This window comes from Camelus dromedarius, chromosome X, assembly GCF_036321535.1.
Source record: "Camelus dromedarius isolate mCamDro1 chromosome X, mCamDro1.pat, whole genome shotgun sequence".
Lineage (NCBI taxonomy): Eukaryota > Metazoa > Chordata > Mammalia > Artiodactyla > Camelidae > Camelus > Camelus dromedarius.
This window is the reverse complement of record NC_087472.1, coordinates 82,784,280-82,807,468: the sequence shown is the minus strand read 5'-3', so window position 1 is coordinate 82,807,468 and position 23,189 is coordinate 82,784,280. Positions and strand designations below refer to the sequence as shown.

The 23,189-nt window shown below is 33.7% G+C and overlaps 1 protein-coding gene across 4 annotated transcripts in view; it reads left to right on the top strand.

The window, feature by feature from the left end:
* USP9X (ubiquitin specific peptidase 9 X-linked) overlaps positions 1–23,189 on the top strand; it is a 120,059-nt gene that overhangs the window by 49,810 nt on the left and 47,060 nt on the right. For 2 of the 4 annotated variants that reach the window (XM_031445452.2, XM_031445454.2), the window contains exons 12-21: positions 87–293; positions 1,647–1,783; positions 3,592–3,725; positions 13,020–13,107; positions 15,498–15,840; positions 17,603–17,698; positions 18,277–18,488; positions 20,002–20,242; positions 20,583–20,732; positions 21,549–21,669. In XM_031445452.2, the coding sequence (XP_031301312.1) occupies positions 87–293; positions 1,647–1,783; positions 3,592–3,725; positions 13,020–13,107; positions 15,498–15,840; positions 17,603–17,698; positions 18,277–18,488; positions 20,002–20,242; positions 20,583–20,732; positions 21,549–21,669 (1,729 nt within the window). Of the gene's footprint in view, positions 1–86; positions 294–1,646; positions 1,784–3,576; positions 3,726–13,019; positions 13,108–15,497; positions 15,841–17,602; positions 17,699–18,276; positions 18,489–20,001; positions 20,243–20,582; positions 20,733–21,548; positions 21,670–23,189 lie in introns of all 4 variants that reach the window. The other 2 variants (XM_031445451.2, XM_031445453.2) reach the window with 1 other exon arrangement.

Sequence of the window (23,189 nt, the reverse complement as noted above, 5' to 3'; positions counted from 1 at the left end):
ATGAATACAGTTTATCCAGTGACACTATTTTAAGCAGTGACGAATAGATGTGTGGTGTTTACATATCATTAATTTTTTTTTTCTAGGCCAGTTGGACAAATGCAAGTAAAAAGCAGCGAGAAAAGCTACTTGAACTGATACGTCGTCTTGCAGAAGATGACAAAGATGGTGTGATGGCACACAAAGTGTTGAACCTCCTGTGGAATCTGGCCCACAGTGATGATGTGCCTGTAGACATCATGGACCTGGCTCTCAGCGCCCACATAAAAATACTAGATTATAGTTGCTCCCAGGTAAGGAAGGGTATGCTGCTTTGCTCACTTTTTCACAATGAGGGTGTCTTAGAGAATAGTTCCACGTTTTTCTGAGATTGTTATTTTTGATGTGATCTACAAGAGTGGAGTTACTTTCTTCATGTAAGTCCACCTTCCTTTTAGACCTCTATGTCAGTTTTGTGTATCATCTGAAAGCATTTTAGTCTTCAAAGATAGCATAAACAAAACAGTTTATATAGTAGTATTGTCAAATGTATGGTGCTGAAATACCAGTTTCAGATAGATCATAAGATACTAAAGCTGATTTTGGTCTTTAGAGGTAAGAGAAGTTAGGTTTTCTTTGCTTATGGGGAAGTTAAGAAAACTTAATAGAATTTCCTAAACAGTAAAACATTTAGTGCCTTCCCTATGAGCAAATCACACAGTAGCTTCCCTGCATTCTGTCTTGTAGCATGTGCGTATCTTTTAACTCATGGTAAAGTGAACACTGCTGAATAACTAATTTCCCACTTGTTTAAAGTATTTGCTGCACTGATGAACTGAAACTTAGATAAGAACTAAGAAAATAAGCTCAAGTAGATACTATGATTCAGATGCTACTCAGTTGTTGGCTATACTTATAAACTTGTTCATTAAGTATTTGGTATATCAAATAGTAATAAGAACCTTGAGTTTAAATTATTTCATTAAACGGAGACACAAACACACAAAATAATCTGAACTTAAAATTTTTAGGTACACAAATCTGCATTTCTGATTACTATTGAGTTAAGGAAAAAGTAGAGTAAATAAAGTATGCGAAGTAAAATATATTTGAAATAATTTGTTTTATAACATTAATTTTAACTGCTTATACATGTTTCTTTCCCTTTTTTTTCCTTGTGTGTATGTGAATATGTCCTTACTTTGATTTTTGGTGAATTTTTTAAACTTAGTTGCTGTACCGTTATGTCCTTGATAAAATATAAATTTTCAGTGTTCCATGTTATTGCTGGATTTTTATTACATGGTATATAATCTCTTAAAACATTGGATAAAGCTAAATGCCCACCTTCTGGCAACTTTTAAAATCAAACTTTCTGTCAGTGGGCCTAATACTTAAGGTCTATACCTTTGTGTAGATATTAGCTGAATCCATGTCATAGTGAGTTTTTATAATAGTGTTTTACTTTTGGGAGTTTTGGTAGTATATGTAAAATAACGTAGTTAGAGCTGCCTTTTATTGCTATTAAACTCTTTACTACAGTTACAGCATGATGTTTATGGTACTAATCTTACAAGAAAAGCTCTATTTTGTAATTCTCAAACTAATTTGAAGGTGGAATTCTCCTGAGTATTGACCTATATAAAACATTGAAATTGTTTTTTAAGGACCGTGACACACAGAAGATACAGTGGATAGATCGCTTTATAGAAGAACTTCGTACAAATGACAAATGGGTAATACCCGCACTGAAACAAATCAGAGAAATTTGTAGTTTGTTTGGTGAAGCACCTCAAAATTTGAGGTAAGGCTTTTAACAGAAAATTTCAATATTTTTGTTTATGTATTTTATTGAAAAGCATTGTCAGTTGGTAAAAGCAGATTTTAAAAAAATTAGAGTGGGGTGATAGAAGGCTTATACATGGGTTGATTTCAAACAAAAGAGTCCATTATCATAACCACCTCTTTGATTTTATCGATGAGGAGGTAAGGCACAGTTTAGTGATTAGAATCAAGATGATAATACTGCCTTCAGTTTCTTGGTTCACAGTTATCTCTTATTTCCAGCAAGTATGCTAGATAATTTCATGGCATGTGTTGTATCTGTTAATCTAATTCCTTGTTTCATTTTATCCTTCCTGCTTTGTTTCCCTTTTTGCACAGTGTCTACCCTTTATCCCATATTATATATTTCTTAAAGATGTTATTATTTCCATAATTGGTTTACTCTGAAACATTTAACATTTTATTAACTTTGAAAGGTCATACTACAGAAGTTTCACAGTAAAATAAACCTGTTGATTTTTTAAATGGTTAATTTTTAAAGTTAATTTCAAAGATTAGATTGCAAGTATGTTTAAATGATGAATGATGACAAGGTATAGTTTAAAAATATTTTTTTCTGATTTATTGTAGCTAAATTTCTGTTAAATAGCTGAGTTTAAGTATATCTTTTCTTTCAAACCAAAGTTTGGTTACTGGAATAATTTGTCCTTATACTTTCTGGTTATAAGAGTTGGAAAAGATAACATGAGAAGAAAAAATGAGAGAGAGAGCTAGGTGTAGTGCAAAGAATATTCACAGTGGAGTCAGGATTCCCGTGTGTGTGACACTTGTATCTAACCATTCACATCATCTTATAAAGATTTTCTATCTAAAGAAATCTTTTTTTCTTATATATAAGATTAGATGATTGCCAAGATCCTTTACAGCTCTAGGTTATGATTATGCCTAAGCAAAAGGAGAAAAGGCCATAAATGTTTTGATTTTAGCAGTTGAATTTTGTCTCATTTTTTGCCCCAAGACTGGAAAAATAAGAAATTAGAAAAACTGTAAGGGATATAAAGTGGAGAAAATTTAGACATATATCTTATTATCATTTATTTGATTATTAAAATTATTTTTGATTATTTAGCCCACTGTACATAATGCCTTTTGGCCTTTCTCAAATGAATTCATTTGTTTGTTACAGATAGACACAGTAGTTTATATGCTCTCCCAAGGAACAGTGGCTTCATCTTCACTAGAATAGTAATGCTGTGAGAGGTTATTGGTTTCAGTTAAGCTGACAAAATAGATTAGAAAGGAACTAGATGTCTTTCTGGTGATATCTGTGGGCAAACTTAGCTACAAACTAAGTATCCCACAATGTACTTTAAATGGCTAACAAGTAAAATTTTAATGAAAGCACTTTATTTGATTAAATTCTTCACTACAATTGCAGCATAATCTTGTGGTGCTAATCTTGCAAGAAATGTTTATATTTTATAATTCTGGAAATAATCATGTAAACTTATAAGTGCTTTGGTACTAGAATAGTGTAGGAGAAGAAATCAGTTACTGATTTTTCCATGGTGTGAAATTGGAGATTAATGCATAGTTTTTGTGTAAAATAAGAATAATGGAATGAATGTCTTATTTTTGAGGCATTGATTATTTTCTTTTAAATAGCTTGATATTGTCATCAAAGAAAATAGATAGCCGTTTAATTCTATTATGAAAGAAACCAGTTTAAGTTTTTTAATTAGTGGCTAAGAATTTAGATTGTTAAGCTCTTTTTATTAAAACAGAGTTTAATTGCCTAATTATATTGTTAAGTTCTTCTCGTTTCAGTCAAACTCAGCGAAGTCCCCATGTATTTTATCGCCATGATTTAATCAATCAACTTCAGCACAATCATGCCCTAGTTACTTTGGTAGCAGAAAACCTTGCAACTTACATGGAAAGCATGAGACTGTATGCTAGAGGTATGTATTGTAAGCTAACATGAACTGTGGGAAATAACAGCAGCTTTCCTTCTCAGCTTTTTTTTTTTCATCAGTTACCTTAGAAATGACAGCAAATGTATTTTAAAAGATGAGAGATAATTGGTTTTATCATTTATGTTCTTTATGAGCTTATGGTCCACTTTTACACCCAAATCTTACACACCCTAAACTCTAGTCCAGCATTTCAAGGCTCTTTACTAAGTGCTTGCCTTTCCCACTCTTCTTTGTCAAATTGATTTGTTTTTTCTTCCCTGCCTGAGAGCTCTGCCTGCCTGCACTACAATTGGTTGTTACCTTCCTAGGTATGTACCTGACTCATTTTCAACATTTGTTTCCTTACTACCACCACCTGTATCTTTTCAAGAAAACTTTTGTCTAAGTCTGTTCTTGCAAACATTTTTGTTCTTTTATAATCCTAAATCCATGTTTCATAAGTATTTCAGACTTCATGAATTAAAAATTTACAAGACTTATGTGAGGCTACTAGAATTCACGTGTTAACGTTGGTTTTCAAAATGTGAATTTGGTTTAACATGTTAGGGTAAAGTTTTCTGTGGTTTCAATAGTCAGTTTTAAGCATCTGCTATATGTGGACCTCTTTTTCAATGCACTTTTTTGCCCTCTGACAGTTATTGTCTGAGTCTGTGTGCTAGAGTACAGATGGGTTCTTAGTACGTATTCCTGTCTTATGTCAAACTCATAGGCCCCCCCCCACAAAAAAACCCCAAAACTATCTTGTTCCCATACTGTAGAAAGAAAGCTTTATATTACCAGAGTTAAACATAATGGTTACTAAACATACCACTCATTTAACATGTTACAGTAGAGTCTGTGGAAGCCTATATGTGTATATAATGAGGATAGCTTTAATAATCATTATTTGAAGAGTTAGACTCTTGGCATTGTTGAATAAAATCCAAACCAAGGTGCTTGTAAATCATGAGGTTTTTGCTTAACACTTAAGGTACATACATACATTCCCATGTAAAATTCAGATAAAGACACCTGAAAAATTAAGCAGCTCTCAGATTACCTGTATTGTTTTTGTTGACTCTCTCTTCTTCTGTTTACCACTCTGGGCCAGCTGAGTCCTCCTAGGCAACAGATTGTAGAGCTAGAGAAGCAATCTTAAGCATCAAGCTGCTGATAGGCATGGGACACTAATCTTTTATCATTTCAGTCCTAAGTTCCTTCTAAGCATGATAGAATAATCAGGGCAACAAAGGCGTGCAGCCATATGATTTATGTTCTCTACCAAATGCAAACAAAATCTGAGAGAGGCATAAGAGGTTTGCATGTAGTATACCCAAGCACTCGAGCATCTGGGCTCAGTTTAATGTAACTCAGATTCTTTGTTATGATGTCACCTCTTCTTTCTGGTACAAAGCCCTCACAGATGCCAATGCAAGCTTTCCCCCAAAATGGAGCCTTAATATAAATCTTAATGTGCTGCAGTGCTAATTTTTAATTGCTTCATTTGCTTGTGGTGTTTTTTTAATTTCATTGTCAAAGGTATTGTTAGAGAACCCTCCTGTCAAGGCTGTCAGAAGATGGTGTATGTGCAGTTCAGCCTCACTAGGGTTTTCTACTCCCTTGTAGCTAACTTCTATGTGAGTCTTTGCTTCATCTCAATTTCATTGTCACAAGAGTGGTCTTCAGTCTTCAGTTTCCCCTTGTTATATTGTCTGTATCTTCACAAAGTAAGACATGAGAATCTGCATAGTCAGATTGCCTGGATTTGAAACATGACCCAACATGTTAGGTGTATGACCTTGAACAAGTTATTTATGCTAGGACAATGCCTGGCACATAGTAAGCTCTTGAATTTTTGTTGCTGTTGATATGTTCCCCTGAATTTATTGACACCATACCTTCTGTTTGTCCTAACTAACTGATACCTTTTCCTCCTCTATTATAGTACTCTTCTGATTAACACTGATCAGTTTCCAAATACTTAAATATGGGAGAGAGTAATTTTTAAAGCTAGTTAAATTCTCCTATTAAAACAAACTTTTCACAGCATTTAAGTCTCTTCTGTGGTAATATCATCCACTTGTTTCCAAATTTGCAATTCTAAAATAAATTACTTTTTTTTTGCCTCTGTGTAGTAAGTGTTGCATGAATCCCATTAGGTATGAGATACTACTTAGCAGGATAACATCAGACTCCCAGTTTACTGATATTCTCAATTTCTGATAACAGTTTCACCAATATTAAGTATTTGTCCCGCCCATATTTCATCTCTACTAGTATTTTGAAACTTAGAGGTGGGAAGCATTTCCTCAGGTGTACGGTCAGCTGAGTCTACCTCATATTTTAACATTATTTAGATGAAGTAATGAACTTAGAAATTCTCTTCAATATTTACTCATGTGCTTTTAATAATAGTGCCTTCAAGCACTGATGCTTACCAAATCATTCTTTAAAAGTTTTTTATATGTGTGTAACAAAGTATAAAACCACCTTTCAGTTTTCACTTTTAAGTTTTACCTCATTGGTAGGATAGTCTTTGTACTGATTTGAACACTTAACGAAAGTTTTATTTATCATTTTTTGTGGTTTCTGAGTAGAGTTGGAGGACTTGTCTTTATTGTAGATTACATTTTTGCATCTGTCTTCTAAGGACTGCCACTTTCAGTTACCTCTCCCCTGCCTCTTGCGTCCAACATTGGCAGTTTTTAAAAACATTTTCCCCCATAAAAGATTTCTTCATGAGTGTCATTGACACCAATGGCGCTCTGTGTTAGGATGCAAATCCTAGGCTAGACTTTCCCAGTAGCTCTGACCCATTCCCATACATTAACCATGAAATCTTGTTAAGTCTGTGTTGGTTCTTTGTGATTTTTTAAAATTTACTCTAGTAGTATCTGATGTATAGTTTATACCTCTCTGGAATAATGGCTGTTTCCAGTCCTGGTGCAGGGAAAGTACAACATTATCCTTGAACATCTTATTCCTATTCCATAAAGTAAGAAAGTGCTTAAAGAATTGTGTTGATATGTGTATAAAAAAGTACAGGAGTTGGCTCCTACTGGCCAGAACTGGGTCAAAATAATGAAAATAACTAAACCCATTAAATAAAACACAAACTTAGAGTGAAAAGAAGGGAAAATACCAACTAATAAATGTAGAACATATGATGGTAATTTTTAGAAAACCAAGGGATGAGGGATTTAATTTCTGGAATGATGAGAGTTAAGATGTTCAGTGGACTTTCTCTTTGGGATATCATTGTTTTAAAATAGTCATTTAAAGTATCTGGGAAATGTGCTAATAAGATAACAAATGAGGAAACATGTATTCAAGAAAATCTACCAAGTCTCTGGAAGAACAGCAAGTGAGAATCTGTAGCATTTGAACCACAACTGACTGCCTCCCCCCACAGCTGCCAGTTTAGGGCTTTGGTCCTATATCTATAGAGTACTCCACTCCAAAACAGCAGAATGTACATTCTTCTCATGTATATACAGGATATTCTGTGGGACAGACCATAAATTTTAAAAATTTGGGAATTTCACAAGTATGTGGAAAGTATACACTCCTTACTAACCAGTGTGTCAAAGAGGAAGTGACAAGTGAAATGAGGAAATGATAAGTGCAATGAGAATATGCTGGGATGAATGAAAAAGAATATAAAATGCCAAAATTTATGGAATGTTCCTCAATCAGTGCTTAGGAAATTTATACCACTGAATTCCTATCTATATTAAGAAAGGTAGCAAATCAGTAACTCACCTTTCACATTCAGAAAGTAGGCAAAAACTAAACTGAAAACAAGAAGGAAGAGATTAATAAAGATTAGAATGGAAATAAATGAAATAGAGAAGAGAAAACTAGATTAAATGAAAGTGAAAGTTGGTTCTTTGTTATGAAAGTCTAAATTGAGAGGGCATCACCACTAACCTTAAAAAAAAGTTATTAAAATTGACTCACGGAGCAATTGAAAATCTAAATTGACCTATAACAAGTAAAAAGATTGAATTAGTAATCACAAAACTTCCCACAAAGAAAAGGCCAGAAACAGATAACTTTATTAGTGAACTTTACTGAATATTTAAAGAAGAATTAACACGAGTCTTTCACATATTCTTCCAAAAAGATAGAGGAACACTTCTGGATTCATTCCATGAAGCCATTATTACCCTGATACCAAAATAATATAGACATCAGAAGAAAACTACAGAACAATATACCTTGTGAATATAGAGTCAGAAATTCTCAAAAAACAAAAATAAGTGAATGGAATCCAGAAGAAAACTACAGAACAATATACCTTGTGAATATAGAGTCAGAAATTCTCAAAAAACAAAGATAAGTGAATGGAACCCAGCACCATATAAAAAGGATTATGCACCGTGGCCAAATGGGATGTATTCCTAGAATACAACATTGATTTGACACCCAAAAGTCAGTTGTAATACACCATATTAATAGACTAAAAGGTCAGAACCATGAAATCATCTCAGTAGGTGGAGTGAAAAAAGGCATTTGATAAAATCCAACACCTTTCATTGTAAAAAACATTTAACAGACTAGCCAGAGAAGGGGGAGCTTCCTCAACCTGATGAAGGGTATCTGGAAAAACTGATGGGTAACATTATACTTAATGGTGGAAGACTGGCTGCTTTCCCCTTAGGATCAGAAATGAGACAAGGATGTCCACTCTGGTCACTTCTGTTTGCTACTAGAGATGATAGCCAAATCACCTAGGCCCGAAAAAGAAAGAAAAAGCATCCAGATTGGAAAAGAAGTAGTAAACTATCTCTAATCATAGATGACACCATCTCATACACAGAAAACCCAAAAGAATCTGCTAAAATCTATTAAAACTAATAAATAAATTCCCCTAGATTGCAGGAATTAATATACAAAAATAAATTGTATTTCTACACACGGGCAACAAACAACCTGAAAATGAAATTAAGAAATAATTCCATTTACAATAGATAAACAAAGTTAACTCTTGGAAGCTTGGGTTTGAACTGTGCAGGTCCACTTATACACAGATATTTTTCAATAGTAAACACTACAGGACTATACTACCCAATCCGTGGTTGGTTGAATCCGTGAATGTAGAGGAACTACAGATATGGAGAGCTGAATTTAAATTATTAAATTAATCCCTGTGTTGTTCAAGGGTCAACTGTAATTAGGAGTAAACTGAACAAAAGAAATACAAAACTTAGTCACTGAAAACTACAAAAGAACATTGTTGAAAGAAAGTAAGGATCTAAATAAATGGAAAGACATCCTACTTTCATGGAATGGAAGACTTACTATTGTTAAGATGGCAGTACTCCACAATTTGATCTACAGATTCGATGCAATCTATAAATCCCAACCTCCTTTTTTTCCCTTTTTATAGAAATTGACAAGCTGATCCTAGAAATCATGGAAATGCAAGGGACCCTAATAGCCAAAACAATCTCGATGATAAATACCAAAGTTGGCCAACTCATGATTTCAAAGCTTATTACAAAGTAACAGTAATCAAAACAGTGTGGTACTGCCATTAAGGAAAGATGTGTGCATCAATGGAATATAATCAACAGTCCAGAAGTAAATAATTGTGTTTATGGGCACTTTATTTTTATAAAGGTGCCAGGAATATTTGATGGGAAGAAAGAGTCTCGTAAATGTTTGGAATTCAATGTGAGTTTGAGTTGGGCAAAGAAAAATTGTAAGGATAAAAAACAATGATCTATTGGACTATATCAAAATTTAAACGTTAACTGCTGCAAAAGATACTATCAAGAAGGTAAAGTGACAACCCAAGAATGGGAGAAAATAATCTGCAAACCATGTATCTGACAAAAGTCTTGTGTCTTAACAGCTCAGTAATAACCCAGTTAAGAAATGGGCAAGGTCTATATAGACATTCTCCAAAGTTATATAAATGTCCGGTAGACACATAAAAAGATGCTTAGTTTCATCAGTTATTAGGGAAATGCACATCAAAACCTCAATGAGTTACTACTTTATACCTACTAGGATGACAAAAATAAAAAAGACGGGTGTTAGCAAGGGCGTGGAAAAATTAGAGCCTTTATCTGTTGCTTGTGCAATTGTAAAGTGGTGCAGCCACTTTACTAAACAGGTTAGTAGTTCCTGAAAATAGTAAACATAGACTGTCTTGTGACCCACTCCTAGTTATATACCCAAGTGAAATAAAAACATAGATCCATGTAAAAACTTACTAAATATTCACAACAGCACTGTTCATAAAGGGGAGACAACCCAATGTCCATCATTTAAAGAATGGATAAACGATGTCATATATCCCTACAATGGAATACTATTCAGCAGTGAAAAGAATGTTACAGCATGGATGAACACTGAAAAAAAAATTATGTTAAGTGGAAAAAAGCCAGTCAGAAAAGACTACATAGTTAATGATTCCATTCATGTTAAATGTCTCAAGTAGACTAAGGGTGGGGATGAGAGGGGAAAGGGAGTGACTGTGTGGGGTTTCTTTTTTGAGGTGATGAAAAATTTTGTAAATGTAGATTGTAATGGTTTCAGAGCTGTGGCTATACAAAAGTCATTGAATTGTACATTTTAAGTAGGTGGGTTTTATGGGAGTTGGATTATGTCTCAAGAAAGATGCTTTTTAAAAAGTGAATTTCATCTTTAACGAGTTAGAAATCAATTCTAGACAACTTGCCAGTTGCAATAACAAAAACCAGTTTGTCTTAGCCTTAGCCATAGACACTTGAGTTAATTTAGTTTCATTTAATTTCTCCTGCTGTTTTCAGTGAAATATCTCCTAGGTAGGTAACATGAGTCAGAAATGGATCATCCTTTTTATTTGACTGCTAACTAATCACATTATTTATTTGGAGCTGAATGTTTACAGGGAAAAGCACTAACCATCTTTTTTTAAAAACCCAGAAGCTTCTCTGTAGCAAAGTGTAGGACCTCTCCCTTCCTATTTAGCATAGAGGGATCTTCTTTTTTCTTGACTTTTTTTTTTATTATTATTATTGTTTGGCTTTCATTGAATATTTTCAAATCTCTTCCCTGTGTCCAGGGTCCCAGCTCTTGATAAAGTGCTACCACCTAAATAAAAAGGGAAGTAGGGGAGGGGCGGGGAGGATTCTAAAAACTAGTGGGTAAAATTTTGATAAACAAGCTATTTACATAGTATCAAAGTATCTCCCCACTAATTACAAAGGGAAAAACAGTAACTTTACAGTAGAGAAACCTGGCAGAAATCACATTGACCAAAGTTAACATGAATGCTGCCACAGAGTGACATGATGTTCCTCCTGATAATGATTCTCTGAGGAGGATATGGGGTCACCTCTGTGGTACTCTTTGCCAACATGCCTAGCCTGAATCTCATCATGAGGAGGTATCAGAGAGGCCCACATTAAGCAACACAACAAAATTGGCTCAGTTTTTTAAAAGGTCAAGAAATACAAAGGGTAATGAATTCTTGAGATTAAAGAATTGAAAAGCATGACAACTAAATGCAGTGTGTATTTAATCTTGGATTTGGAGAAAAGAAAGCATAAATGGACATTGATAAAATTGGAGATATTTTTGGTTATCTTAACCGGGGGTGGGGGAGGAGTTGGGCAAGGATGCTACTGGAATTTAGTAGGTATAGGGTTCTGGGATGCTGCTAGATACCCTACACTGCACAGGGCAATTCCACATTGCAAAGAATTATCCAGCCCTAAATGTCAGTAATGTGCTGTCGAGAAGCCTTGGATTAGATGATCCTGTCATATCAGTATTAATTTGATAACTGTATGTGGTTATGGAAGAGAATGTCTTTGTTATTCAGAAATATTCGTTCGCAGAATTTTCCCTAAAAAAATGACCTGCCAAGTAAACAAACCTGTATATAAACTCCTTGTTAAGAAAAAAAAAAGTCCGTTGTTTATTCAGATACTTTAAGACTGGTGCTCTGAAAAAGAAAATTTCTACATAGTGGAATAGAATTTGATATTCTATCCAGTTTCTTGAGAAAACCTCTTGGGAAATAGTACTGCAAGTCCTGAGCCCTGATGAAATGGACTTTTGTGGGAGTAGACAATATGCTTTTAGGACTTTGGGTAGATAACAGTATATGTGGAAGTTAAAAGCAGTCAGTCATAATACATTGGGCTGCTTTTCTTCACCAAAACATCAAAAAATGTTTCTAAACATTGTAAATGTTCCACCTGTACAGCATGTTAAGATTTTGTTCAGAAAAGAAACCTCGCTGTTTTTGAAGTCCTTGATTGCCTTTACTGTTTCCAAAGGGTCTCATAGGGTTAAAATTCTTTGGCATAGCACACTCATACCATAAGGTTCAGGATATGGAAATACCAGTGATTAATGCTAAAGGGAAATTACACAATTTCTTACTCCTCCATAATTTGCCTCAACTTTGGGGAAGAAATGTCAGTGATGCCTGAGTAGTTGACAGCACTTGTCAGAGCATTTGCTTTAGCTTCTGCTCTAAGTCACAAGTCATCTTGACCATTTCCAGATCATGTGGCTTTTTCCAACAAAATAAAAACAAACACTGTCCAAAGTGTTTTTAGAACTTTTAGATGCTTTTAAAGATTTTTTTGCTGTGGTCTTTCATTGTGAACACTGTGACTTTTTTCACCCATCGTATGCTGTGATGAAAGTATAACAAAAGGGTTTACTAGCTTTTTTATTAAAAAAAATTTTTTTGAAGGAATTTCCAAATTAAGCTAGGCCTAGTGACCAATATCTATCTATGGTCATGATGAAAGGTACGTTTTCTTAAACCTGAGACGGTTTTAAACTTTGGTAACATGCCAGTGGTGATAACTGTATAATTTCATTACGTAGAATAGCATCGTTTTTACTCTAACTTCCTAGATAGAGATTAGTAATATATTTTTATAGCGATATGTTTTCCTCCACGAAGACAGATTTCAGTATAACAGGAAAGAAATGGAAGAAAAACCTTTGTTTTGGTGGATAGTTCATGTTCACAGACCACACAGATCAGTCTTAGGCTGTAATCAGAAGTTACTTCATTGTGTATGAAAATTGGGTAAAGGGGTTGTATGAAGAATTATTTCCGACCACACATTTAACAGATAATCTTCTTTTGGTTATGTAAAAGAAAAGCTTCTTTTTGTTGGGAAAATAGGAGAAGGGTAGAAACCACCAATAATTGGTAAACTTCAGGTTGCCTTTTAGTGATAGAGGATTAATGACTTTTTAACTGACTTAATTTCCTTTGAAGTCAGCAGTGATGTGGGTATCCATTGTGTATAATGCATGATTTTTCTTAATTTGCAGACCATGAAGACTATGACCCACAAACTGTGAGGCTGGGAAGTAGATATAGTCATGTTCAAGAAGTCCAAGAACGGCTTAACTTCCTTAGGTTTGTTTTAAACAATTAGTGTTGTTCTTTTTAAGACAGATAAAGAATGCCAAGTTAATATGCTGTACAGCTAGGTCTTTGTTGACCCTTGCCACCTTTTATTTTCCCATATGGAAGTCACAGGACATTTTCCTGTGTGTTCATTATTAAATATTTTTAAATTACTGGCTCAGTTTTAACTTTTCTCTTTACAGTATTTAAAGAGAACATAATTGAAGCTTTTATATAGACTTCTGGTCTTCGTATTTATACTGGAAATATATTTATTTTTAAAGAACAGATTTCCATATTTTGACACAAACAGCTGGAAAACCATACTGCCCTTAATGATATCATAGACCCTAGGGAAATGGGGACAAAAAGAGTGCTTTGAGTTGTCTGGTGCCTTGTTTTATCCTAATAGTGGCTGATGAAGATAGTCTGGAGTCATGTGTTAATATTATTCTGATGGGGATAAAGGAAAGAGGTTTATTTCATTAAGCCAAAATTAAATGTAGCCCAAGGCTTGATTTGCTCAGTGATGTTTAGCTTTCGAGATTACACAGTTACAGATTTGAAATTGTTAAAAATTTTTTGACAAGAGGTTTCATGTGAATTCAGAAACAACATCATATAGCAAAAGAGCTTATTCAGATCATAAGTGTGCTAAGGGAAACACCCAGATTGTCAGTGCTTCAGAAAATCTATTGCCCTTATTTTGATAGACTGGGGAATTTCCTTTTGGGCTACATTAATTATAGACTTAAATTTATTGAACTGTGTGCTTACTTGGAAACATTTATATAAGCAGTTACATTAAGATTTTAACTTGAGGGAAAACTCTAGACACCAGATTTTAAGAAATTTGGCATTTGTTTAAAGTGAAGTGGTTTTGTGTATGTGTGTGTTTCGTTTTTCAACCATCTGGATGGAAGGACTTGCCTCCCCAGATTGAGAATCACTGCCATGATGAGCCATTATTATTCATGGATGTGTGCTGTATTCAGATTGCCTAGAAAAGTGGTTTTGAGCTCTTTTGATTTAATAAGAAAACCAAGATTCACATGGTTTAAACTAGGTTGTTTGAAATCTCACAGCCAGACAGTATCTAATAGCATTGCACTACTCAGCTAGATGAACCTGGCTTCGGTCTGTGCTCTTTCTTTTAGACTAGTGATTTTTTCAAACCTACCTTGGAGCCTTAGGGCTTCCGAGGACCTTCCTCCAAGATTTCTAAACAAGCAGTGGAGATCTTATCCCCATTTCTCCTTTATTTCTTCCTCTTCCCAAACTTTAGCAACTGTGCTTTTATTTTTATACATTGGCCTTCCAAATGGAATTTTTGCTTAAAGAAAGTTTTCTGCTTATGTTTTTTAAAAAACAAACGAAAGAAAGAAAACAAAAACAGCCACATTTTATCACATTGGACCTCAGTTTCCAGAGATGACAGTGTTTAGTTAGGTAGGACTAAGGTGCTAGAAGCCCTCTTTAAGCTCAGCAGTCCTAATGAAAATATTAGAGGCACTAGAGTTAGTATCTCAAAATGCTTTGAAATGGAGAGGGAACCTACTGACATTAAATACATTCACCGTACTCTGTGATTGGTTACAAGCCACCATTACATTAGCTAAAAATTAATGTGTTAAGTTTTTCAGAATAAAATGAGGTATTCTTTCTCTGTCACTCAGAGATATAGTAGACAGGGTGGGTGGATGAATGCTTAAAGAAAAAGAAAGCTAACCAAAAGACTTGTTGTAACAGAATTCACCATTATTGTCTGTCTTTAATGAGTAAACCAATAGTCTCAAAACTAAAAAGACCCTAGAAAAGATCACTGAATAATTGATAAGCATCCTGTTGAATTCTGACATAAAAAGTTCAAGTCATATGTAGGTTATTGTTTAATATGACCAAGTACTAAGTGATGAATATTAGATCAGATCATCAGCAAATATTAAAATTTAAGCAGTTTTAACTCTTTACTGTCAGTGAGTTGGTTATCTGTGAAAGTCATGTGGTAGAATACCTCTTTCTCCAGTGATATCATATAAGCACAATGCTAAAACTCAACCTATTAAACGTGCTTTCATAATGGCTGGTTTCAAAGACTAAATTGTTTGATAAGTTCAGGGAACAAATCTTTTATTCGGTTTTAGGTCAAATCACCTAGCAGAGTTCCTGGCACGTTGTAGGTGCTTAATTATGAGCTCATTGAATGAATTAATATCTAGTATTTTTTTTAGTAACAGATAAAAGTTGAGAAATAAGTTTTTTTAAGAAGATAAAGAATGGACATCTTTTTACCTGTAGTTAAGATATAATTGTGATAAATGGATTACTTCCCATATATGCAGATTGCCTTTCAAGATAAAAATTATATAGATCTAATCGCTAATTTTTTGTTTTTCAAGATTTTTACTGAAGGATGGCCAGCTGTGGCTATGTGCTCCTCAGGCAAAACAAATATGGAAATGCTTAGCGGAGAATGCAGTTTACCTTTGTGATCGTGAAGCCTGTTTTAAGTGGTATTCCAAGTTGATGGGGGATGAACCAGACTTGGATCCTGATATTAATAAGGACTTCTTTGAAAGCAATGTACTTCAGCTTGATCCTTCTCTATTAACTGAAAATGGAATGAAATGTTTTGAGCGATTCTTCAAAGCTGTGAATTGTCGAGAAGGAAAACTAGTAGCAAAAAGGAGAGCATATATGATGGATGATTTGGAGTTGATAGGATTAGACTACCTTTGGAGGGTAAGTGAAAAGTGGGAACTTTGTAAGCATTGTATCTGATGTAGTTTTTCAGATAGGTAAGGAATCAGTTTTACATGTGAATTGTATGTATGTATGCTGCTCTGATGCTTATCCCAGGAGGTAATGACACTTCATCTTTGTCTTATTGTGTCTTTTGTCACAGGGTTTTTTCATCTCTCTCTTTACTTCTTCCTCCTGCCACTGATGTTCTTTTTGTCTTGGCTTAGAATCTGTCTGTTCTAAATGTGTTTAGAAGTGCATTAAACATACAAATCTTTCATGCCTCTCCATGGAAGTTATTTTCTTCCCTTTTTTTATTCAGTGTAGATCTGTTTCAGTTTTAGCTTATTATACATTTAATACTAAAATAAATAGAGGACAGAAGAGAAGGCTTCATTTAGAAAGGATAATGAATGTATTACTTTTATCAGCTCTGTTTAAATTGTGGTATTAAATACCTGAGGGAGTAAAGTGTTACCTATTTTAAGGCTAATGTTTTCACCTTTAGTATTAATATATATCTATATTTTTTATTGGGATATAATTGACATACAATGCTATATTAGTTTCAGGTATAACAATATAATGATGTGTACATATTGCAAAATGATTACCACAATAAGTCCTTAAAATCTATCACCACACAATTATTTTTTTTCCTTGTGATGAGAATTTTTAAGATTTACTCTTTTAGCACTTACTCTCTTTCAAATAATGCAATATAGTGTTATTAAACTATAGTCATTATGTTGTCCATACGTCCCCAGGACTTAATTTATTTTATAGCTGGAAGTTTCTACCTTTTTGAACTCCTTCACCCATTTGGCAACCACCAATTTGTTCTCTGTATCTATGAGTTCAATTTTTTTGTTTATGTTGATTTTATTTTTTTAGATTCCACGTATAAGTGAGATCATACAGCATTCTGACTTATTTTACTTAGCATAATGCCCTCAAGTTCCATCCATGTTTTTGTAGTATAGTATTAATATATTATTCCTATCTTTAAAAAAAATCTGACCTGTTCACAGCAATTTATATTGTTTTGGGGATAAGAAATATTTTTCTGCAAATCATAGACAAAGACTCAGTATTTGATTATTCAAACTTTTCATTTAGTAAGTGGTTTTCAACATTTTTAAACAGGAGAAACCCTTTTGAAAAATCAGAATTTACACAGTATTCCAAAATGTAAAACTAGTTGAAGTGGGAGCCTGTTTTTTCTTTTGACTTAGTCTCCCTGTGCTTCACCCCCTTCCCCTCCCAAGCCTATTATAGGGATCATCCCTAACTCTTTATCACTTCTGGAGTTATGCACATAGTTTGAAACTCACTGATATTAGATGAGTGATAAAGATCTATAGAAATGGCGTGGGTGGCCCTTTATGCTAAGATGTTTTTCATATAACCTTTTATTTCTTTTAACTAATTTGAATTCCTTCTTTAGTGTCTCACTACTTGGTTACCAAGGTATTGAATTGCAGGGTTAAATAATACTGATCAAAGCATATTTTATTCTTAGTAAAATGTTTCTTCCATTCGTAAACAAATTGCTTTATTCAAAGACTTGAGTTTTGCTTTCATTGTATTTATGGTCTGTTTTCTCACTTTAATTTTACTTGATTTACTTAATTATCAAAATCAATGTTCTTTTTAAATTATTGAATACTGTATTAAAAATAACTGAAAGTATAGTTTGAATTGAAATGCCCAACTGAAATATTTATTGAAAGTATTTACACTTGAATCTTTTTGAACCTAGGTCGTGATTCAAAGCAATGACGATATTGCCAGCAGAGCTATAGATCTGCTTAAAGAGATATACACAAACCTTGGTCCAAGGCTACAGGTCAATCAGGTGAGGACTGACATGTATTAAAACTTCCACAAGTTTGAATTCTTATGAAGAACTCTTGTTTATAAAAATTTTTTTCTTGGGGGAGGTAATTAGGTTCATTTATTTTGATGGAAGTACTGAGGATTGAACCGAGGAAGAATTTCTTTCTTTAATTCAGAATTAACTAGAAATTGTTTTTGTTTCAACTCTCGTTAAAAACATATCTAAAACATTCAGTCCATATTTCTCTTACACAAAATGCTGTATAGAAGAGTCTTATTTTGATACTTATCTTGAAGTGATTAATTTGCATATAATTATGACAAGAGATTACAGCTGAATCTCTTGATTCTAATGCCTAATCCTGAAGTTCATTTTTTGTGTATTTAATTTATACTAATTTACGTAACTTTAGCTTCTTTTGATGATACATAGTGTCTTTCATTATCAGTATAGACTCTAGTTAAATATGATCATGGTTAATTGAGATCTACATTTAAATTGTTGCCATCTTTAATTAGATTACTGTTTCATGTGTATATTTAATTTTTACTTTTGAAAACAATTTGAACTGTCTTTCTTTGGCCCATTATTTGTAGGTGGTAATCCATGAAGACTTCATTCAGTCTTGCTTTGATCGTTTAAAAGCCTCCTATGACACATTGTGTGTTTTGGATGGTGACAAAGACAGTATTAATTGTGCAAGACAGGAAGCTGTTCGAATGGTTCGAGTATTAACTGTGTTAAGGGAGTATATAAATGAATGTGACAGCGATTATCATGAGGAAAGAACAATTCTACCTATGTCAAGGTTTGTGAGTAACTGATCTACTAGTGCTACTTAATTATTTGTTATTTTCCTAGCCATTTGAGTTTTTTAAAGTGATGTATAGGAAGAAGAAGAGTTATGAAACATTTCATTTTTGCAAATATTGGTGTCTTGCCTATTAAAAACATTATTTATATCATACAGAATTTTTTGTTTCGTTTTCTAGGATCTGTCTTGTTTGTTTTCGTTTTTATGGTAGGGCATTCTCACTCATTAAGTCTAGTTTCTTTTTATTCTGGGTTTTTTTTCCCCATTGACTATATTACTTATTAAGTGTTTCCAGGGGTATTTTGCAGTTGAAGTGTTTTGGTACCATTCGTTTACACTGTTAAAGGAATAGCATAGTCAGACTGCAGAGTAATTGGAAAGAACCCCTAAAAGGTGCTTTAACAGATAGCCAGTATAGCAAGATATATTTTCAAATGGTGTACTAACATTTCTCTTTTTTCTTCCAGTTTTATTGAGATATAATTGACATAGAGCCTTTATAAGTTTAAGGTGTACAGAATAATAATTTGACTTAGTACGACTTGAAATGATTACCACAAAAAGTTTGAGCGACATCCATCATCTCATAGATACAAAAGAAAAGAAAAAGAAAATACACTCTTGTGACGAGAATGGGATGCCCCATTCCCTCCTACCCACCAAAACCACAAATCTGATCTCTTTTTCTATGAATTTGTCTGATTTTAAAGTATAATTGATCTACAACACACACACAACATAATGATCTGATATTTCTGCACATTACAAAACGATCACCATAAGTCTAGTTACCATCTATCACCCCGTGACTCATTTGTTTTGTAACTGGAAGTTTGTGCCTCTTAAAATTGCCCTCAACTAATTCACTAATCTCCTCATCTGCTAACCTTTCTCTTAAGGTCTCACCATTTAGTAAATTCAAATAGTATGTATACCTTAGAGATATTTATAGAATGAGAGCCATTAGTATTTTAAGAGTTCTCTTTCTAACCATGGAAATTATTAAAATTGCTCCTTGAATATTATTTTTATTTTTTATCTTACCTGCAAAAAGGTAATATGGTAACATAAATAGCATTTTGGGGGTGAATTTTGATATTAAGAATTTTCAGAAAAAAATGTACATCTTGAAATTTTTGTTTATATTCTCAAGATAAATTTTATCTTCCACATTTTAAAAATAGTCTTAGTTGGGCTTTTATAGCATAAAAACAAATGAAATGTTGCTTATGTCTCTGTTTTAATGTCTTGTAGCTAGACACCTATAAACCATAGGTACAAGAGTAACAACAATGGAATATGATGGTTGTGTTTTGAAAATTACTTAAAATAATTGTAGTTAAAAGGAACAGTAAATATTTTCAAGATCCTGAAAATAATGTGTCCTTAACTCACTTTCTCTTGTTTAATAAGAAAATATTCAGTTAAATTCTTAGCTTTATTTTCTTTGCAAGAAGATTTGAAAGTCTGCTGAATATGATGATGTTTTCCCCTTTTTTCCCCCCAGAGCTTTCCGTGGTAAACACCTCTCTTTTATAGTTCGATTTCCAAACCAGGGCAGACAGGTTGATGACTTGGATGTATGGTCTCATACAAATGATACAATCGGTTCAGTACGACGATGTATTCTCAATCGTATCAAAGCCAATGTAGCCCATACAAAAATTGAGCTCTTTGTTGGCGGTGAACTGATAGATCCTGCAGATGATAGAAAGTTGATTGGACAATTAAACTTAAAAGATAAATCAGTAAGTATCTATAATAATCAAACTTTTCAAGAAAATCAAACCTGGGACTTTGATTTTTAGTAGTCAACATTTCATTCAATAAATGTTAACCTAGGATCTGTTATGTGTGAGGCTCTGTATTAGGTGTTTGAATTATAACACTAAATAATACAGGCATTATGGTACCTACAGTACAGTAGAGGAAAAGTTTTCTAGACACAAAACTATTTAAATGATTGTGTTGAGCAACACATATTTCTAAAAGTGTAGCATGTAGGTTTTTGTTTTTGTTGATAGGTCACTACTTCTGTTTTGTGTATTTTTCATTGTCTTTGATGCTAAAATAATATATCATTTTCAGCTGATTACAGCCAAACTTACACAAATAAGTTCCAACATGCCTTCAAGTCCTGATAGCTCTTCTGATTCTTCAACTGGATCTCCTGGAAACCATGGTAATCATTACAGTGATGGTCCCAATCCAGAGGTGGAAAGCTGTTTGCCCGGAGTGGTGAGTAGATAGTTTTGAGTTACTATATGGAAGGCATTAGGCTAGATTCTTTGAGAGTAAAGTACACAGAATAGTTCTTTTTTCTTGAGCTTATAATTTATTGTAGCAAAATATCAAATAACTGTACAGTTAACCATTAACTTCAGAATGGATCCCTCTGAGAGGTGATTGTAACTTGGTTGAAATTTAAAGCCACATTTCTGTGTATAGTGTTATATTTACATAAAACTAGCCTATTATACAATTTAATTATAACTTTTTAATATGTTGATAAAAATGCCACTGTATTTTGTATTTGTGCCACAAAAATGAATTCTTCAGAACTGTTTCTGTAGGTAAATATTACAGTCTTTTTCAGATTGTGAGTAACATACCTTATTTCTAAAGAAACATTGATTACTCCCTTCCCTGCCCTCTCCTTCCATCTCTCCCCACAAGAATTTTAATGGCTACAATAATATTAGCCACTCCAGTGTCAGAAGGATTGGCTCCTTACAACAGTTGGATCGGGAATTTTAACTATTAGTGGGCATGGCAGCCATTTGTATATACAGAGTCTAACTTGTATGTGTGAGAAGAATAGTTTAACAAAATAGTGAAAAGGCTGTCACACAGAAATTACTGGAGGTGGCTTGGATAATATATTCAGTCTGCATCATGAAAGATTTGTAAAGGTCAGAAGATGGGGAAGGCAAACCATTTTAGGGTAGAAATGACAAAAGCAAAAGTGTGGAAATTAACAAACATTTATTTGGGAGTTTTTCTTTTGGGGTGGTGTAATATACAGGTGAATATTTTGTGTGTTCTGTATTCTAGATAATGTCGCTGCATCCCAGATACATCTCTTTCCTTTGGCAAGTTGCAGACTTGGGTAGCAGCCTAAATATGCCACCTCTTAGAGATGGAGCAAGAGTACTTATGAAACTTATGCCACCAGGTAAGAATTTTCTTTTTAAATAATGTTGATAAAGTACATGTTGGACGGTAACAGGGTATGTTAGCAAAATCTGTTCCTAGATGGAAAGTGATAGGAGTTGGCAAACTATATAAGCTCACAGGCCAAATCTAGCCCACTGCCTGTTTTTGTACGGCCCAAGAACTAAGGATGGTTTTTATATTTTTAAGTTGCTGAAGGAAAAATCAAAAGAATAATATTTTGTGACTTAACGAAAATTATATGAAATTTAAATTTTGGTGTCCATAAACAAAGTTTTATTGGTGTACAAGCCATACTGGTTCATTTACGTACTATCAATGGCTTCTTTTGTCTTAGCACAGCAGTAGTTGTGGCAGAGACAATAAGGCTTGCAAAGCCTTAAATATTGACTATCTGGGTCTTTACAGAAAGAGTTTACTGACCCCTGGACTGTGTTTTGGGTTATATGTCATCTGTAGCATTATTCCTTTTTTTAAAAAAAAAAATTAGGTTTGTTTATTTTTAACAGTTTATAATTTATTTTTAACACACATGCTATGCATTCACTCTACCACTGAGCTATACCTCCCCTTAAGCATTGTTCCTTTTTTATTCCTGGGAAACAGCTACTTTCAATTTGTAGCTTTTATTCTTACCATCTGTAAATAACACCTCATACAACTGTTTATATCAGTTTTAGATACCTACTGGTTTTCTGTTGTGTAAATGAAAATTTATCTTACTCCCACATCCTTTGAACTTTTTCTTAAATTCATATTCAGCATTTACTTTTTCCAGAGTACATGAAAAGTATTTTGCTGGATTAATGACAACTTTTTTTTTTAGAACTTAATATTTCCCCCTTTTCATTTTCTTGATTTTCTATATACCTATCGCTGATTCTTCCCACATATTCTCTAATAACCTCTCAAAATAATTTTCTGTAATTATGTGTATTGTATAATCTTGGCTCCCCTGTTGTCCTGGAACTTTTCTCCTGCCTCCTCTCTTCTGGTTGTTTACTACACAGCTACCATTTTTGGGCTTCTTTCTTCAACTTTCCTATGGCAGATCCCTATTCACTGGCTCCCACATCTCAAGCCTTTCTTGAGCTGCCATCTCATTTTGCTGAAGCACACCCTCCTGCATTTATTTCAGAAAGAGTACATAGGAGGTAGTTTTGGTTTTTGTTTTTGAAACATTACTTACCTGAATGGTTAACCCTCACATTTGATGAGTAGTTTGGGTATAGAATTGTAGGTAGAAAATTTACTCTTATCTAGTTGGTAACATTGGTATGAAGACCAAAGTGCTCCTGAGTTCTGTTCCTTTGCTTTTGATCTTTCTTTCTGGAAGTTTTGGTTTTAACACTGTGTTTTGAAATTTGATGATGAGATAGATGCCTTTGAGCAGTCTGTTTTGTGATGGGTATTCAGTGGGCCTGGAGATTCCTAATTTGTGGGAGTTTTGTGTTCTTTGCTAATTTTTTTCCCAGTGTTTTGCTTTTTGTGGGTCTTTGAAATGCCTGGCTGTGGTGTTGA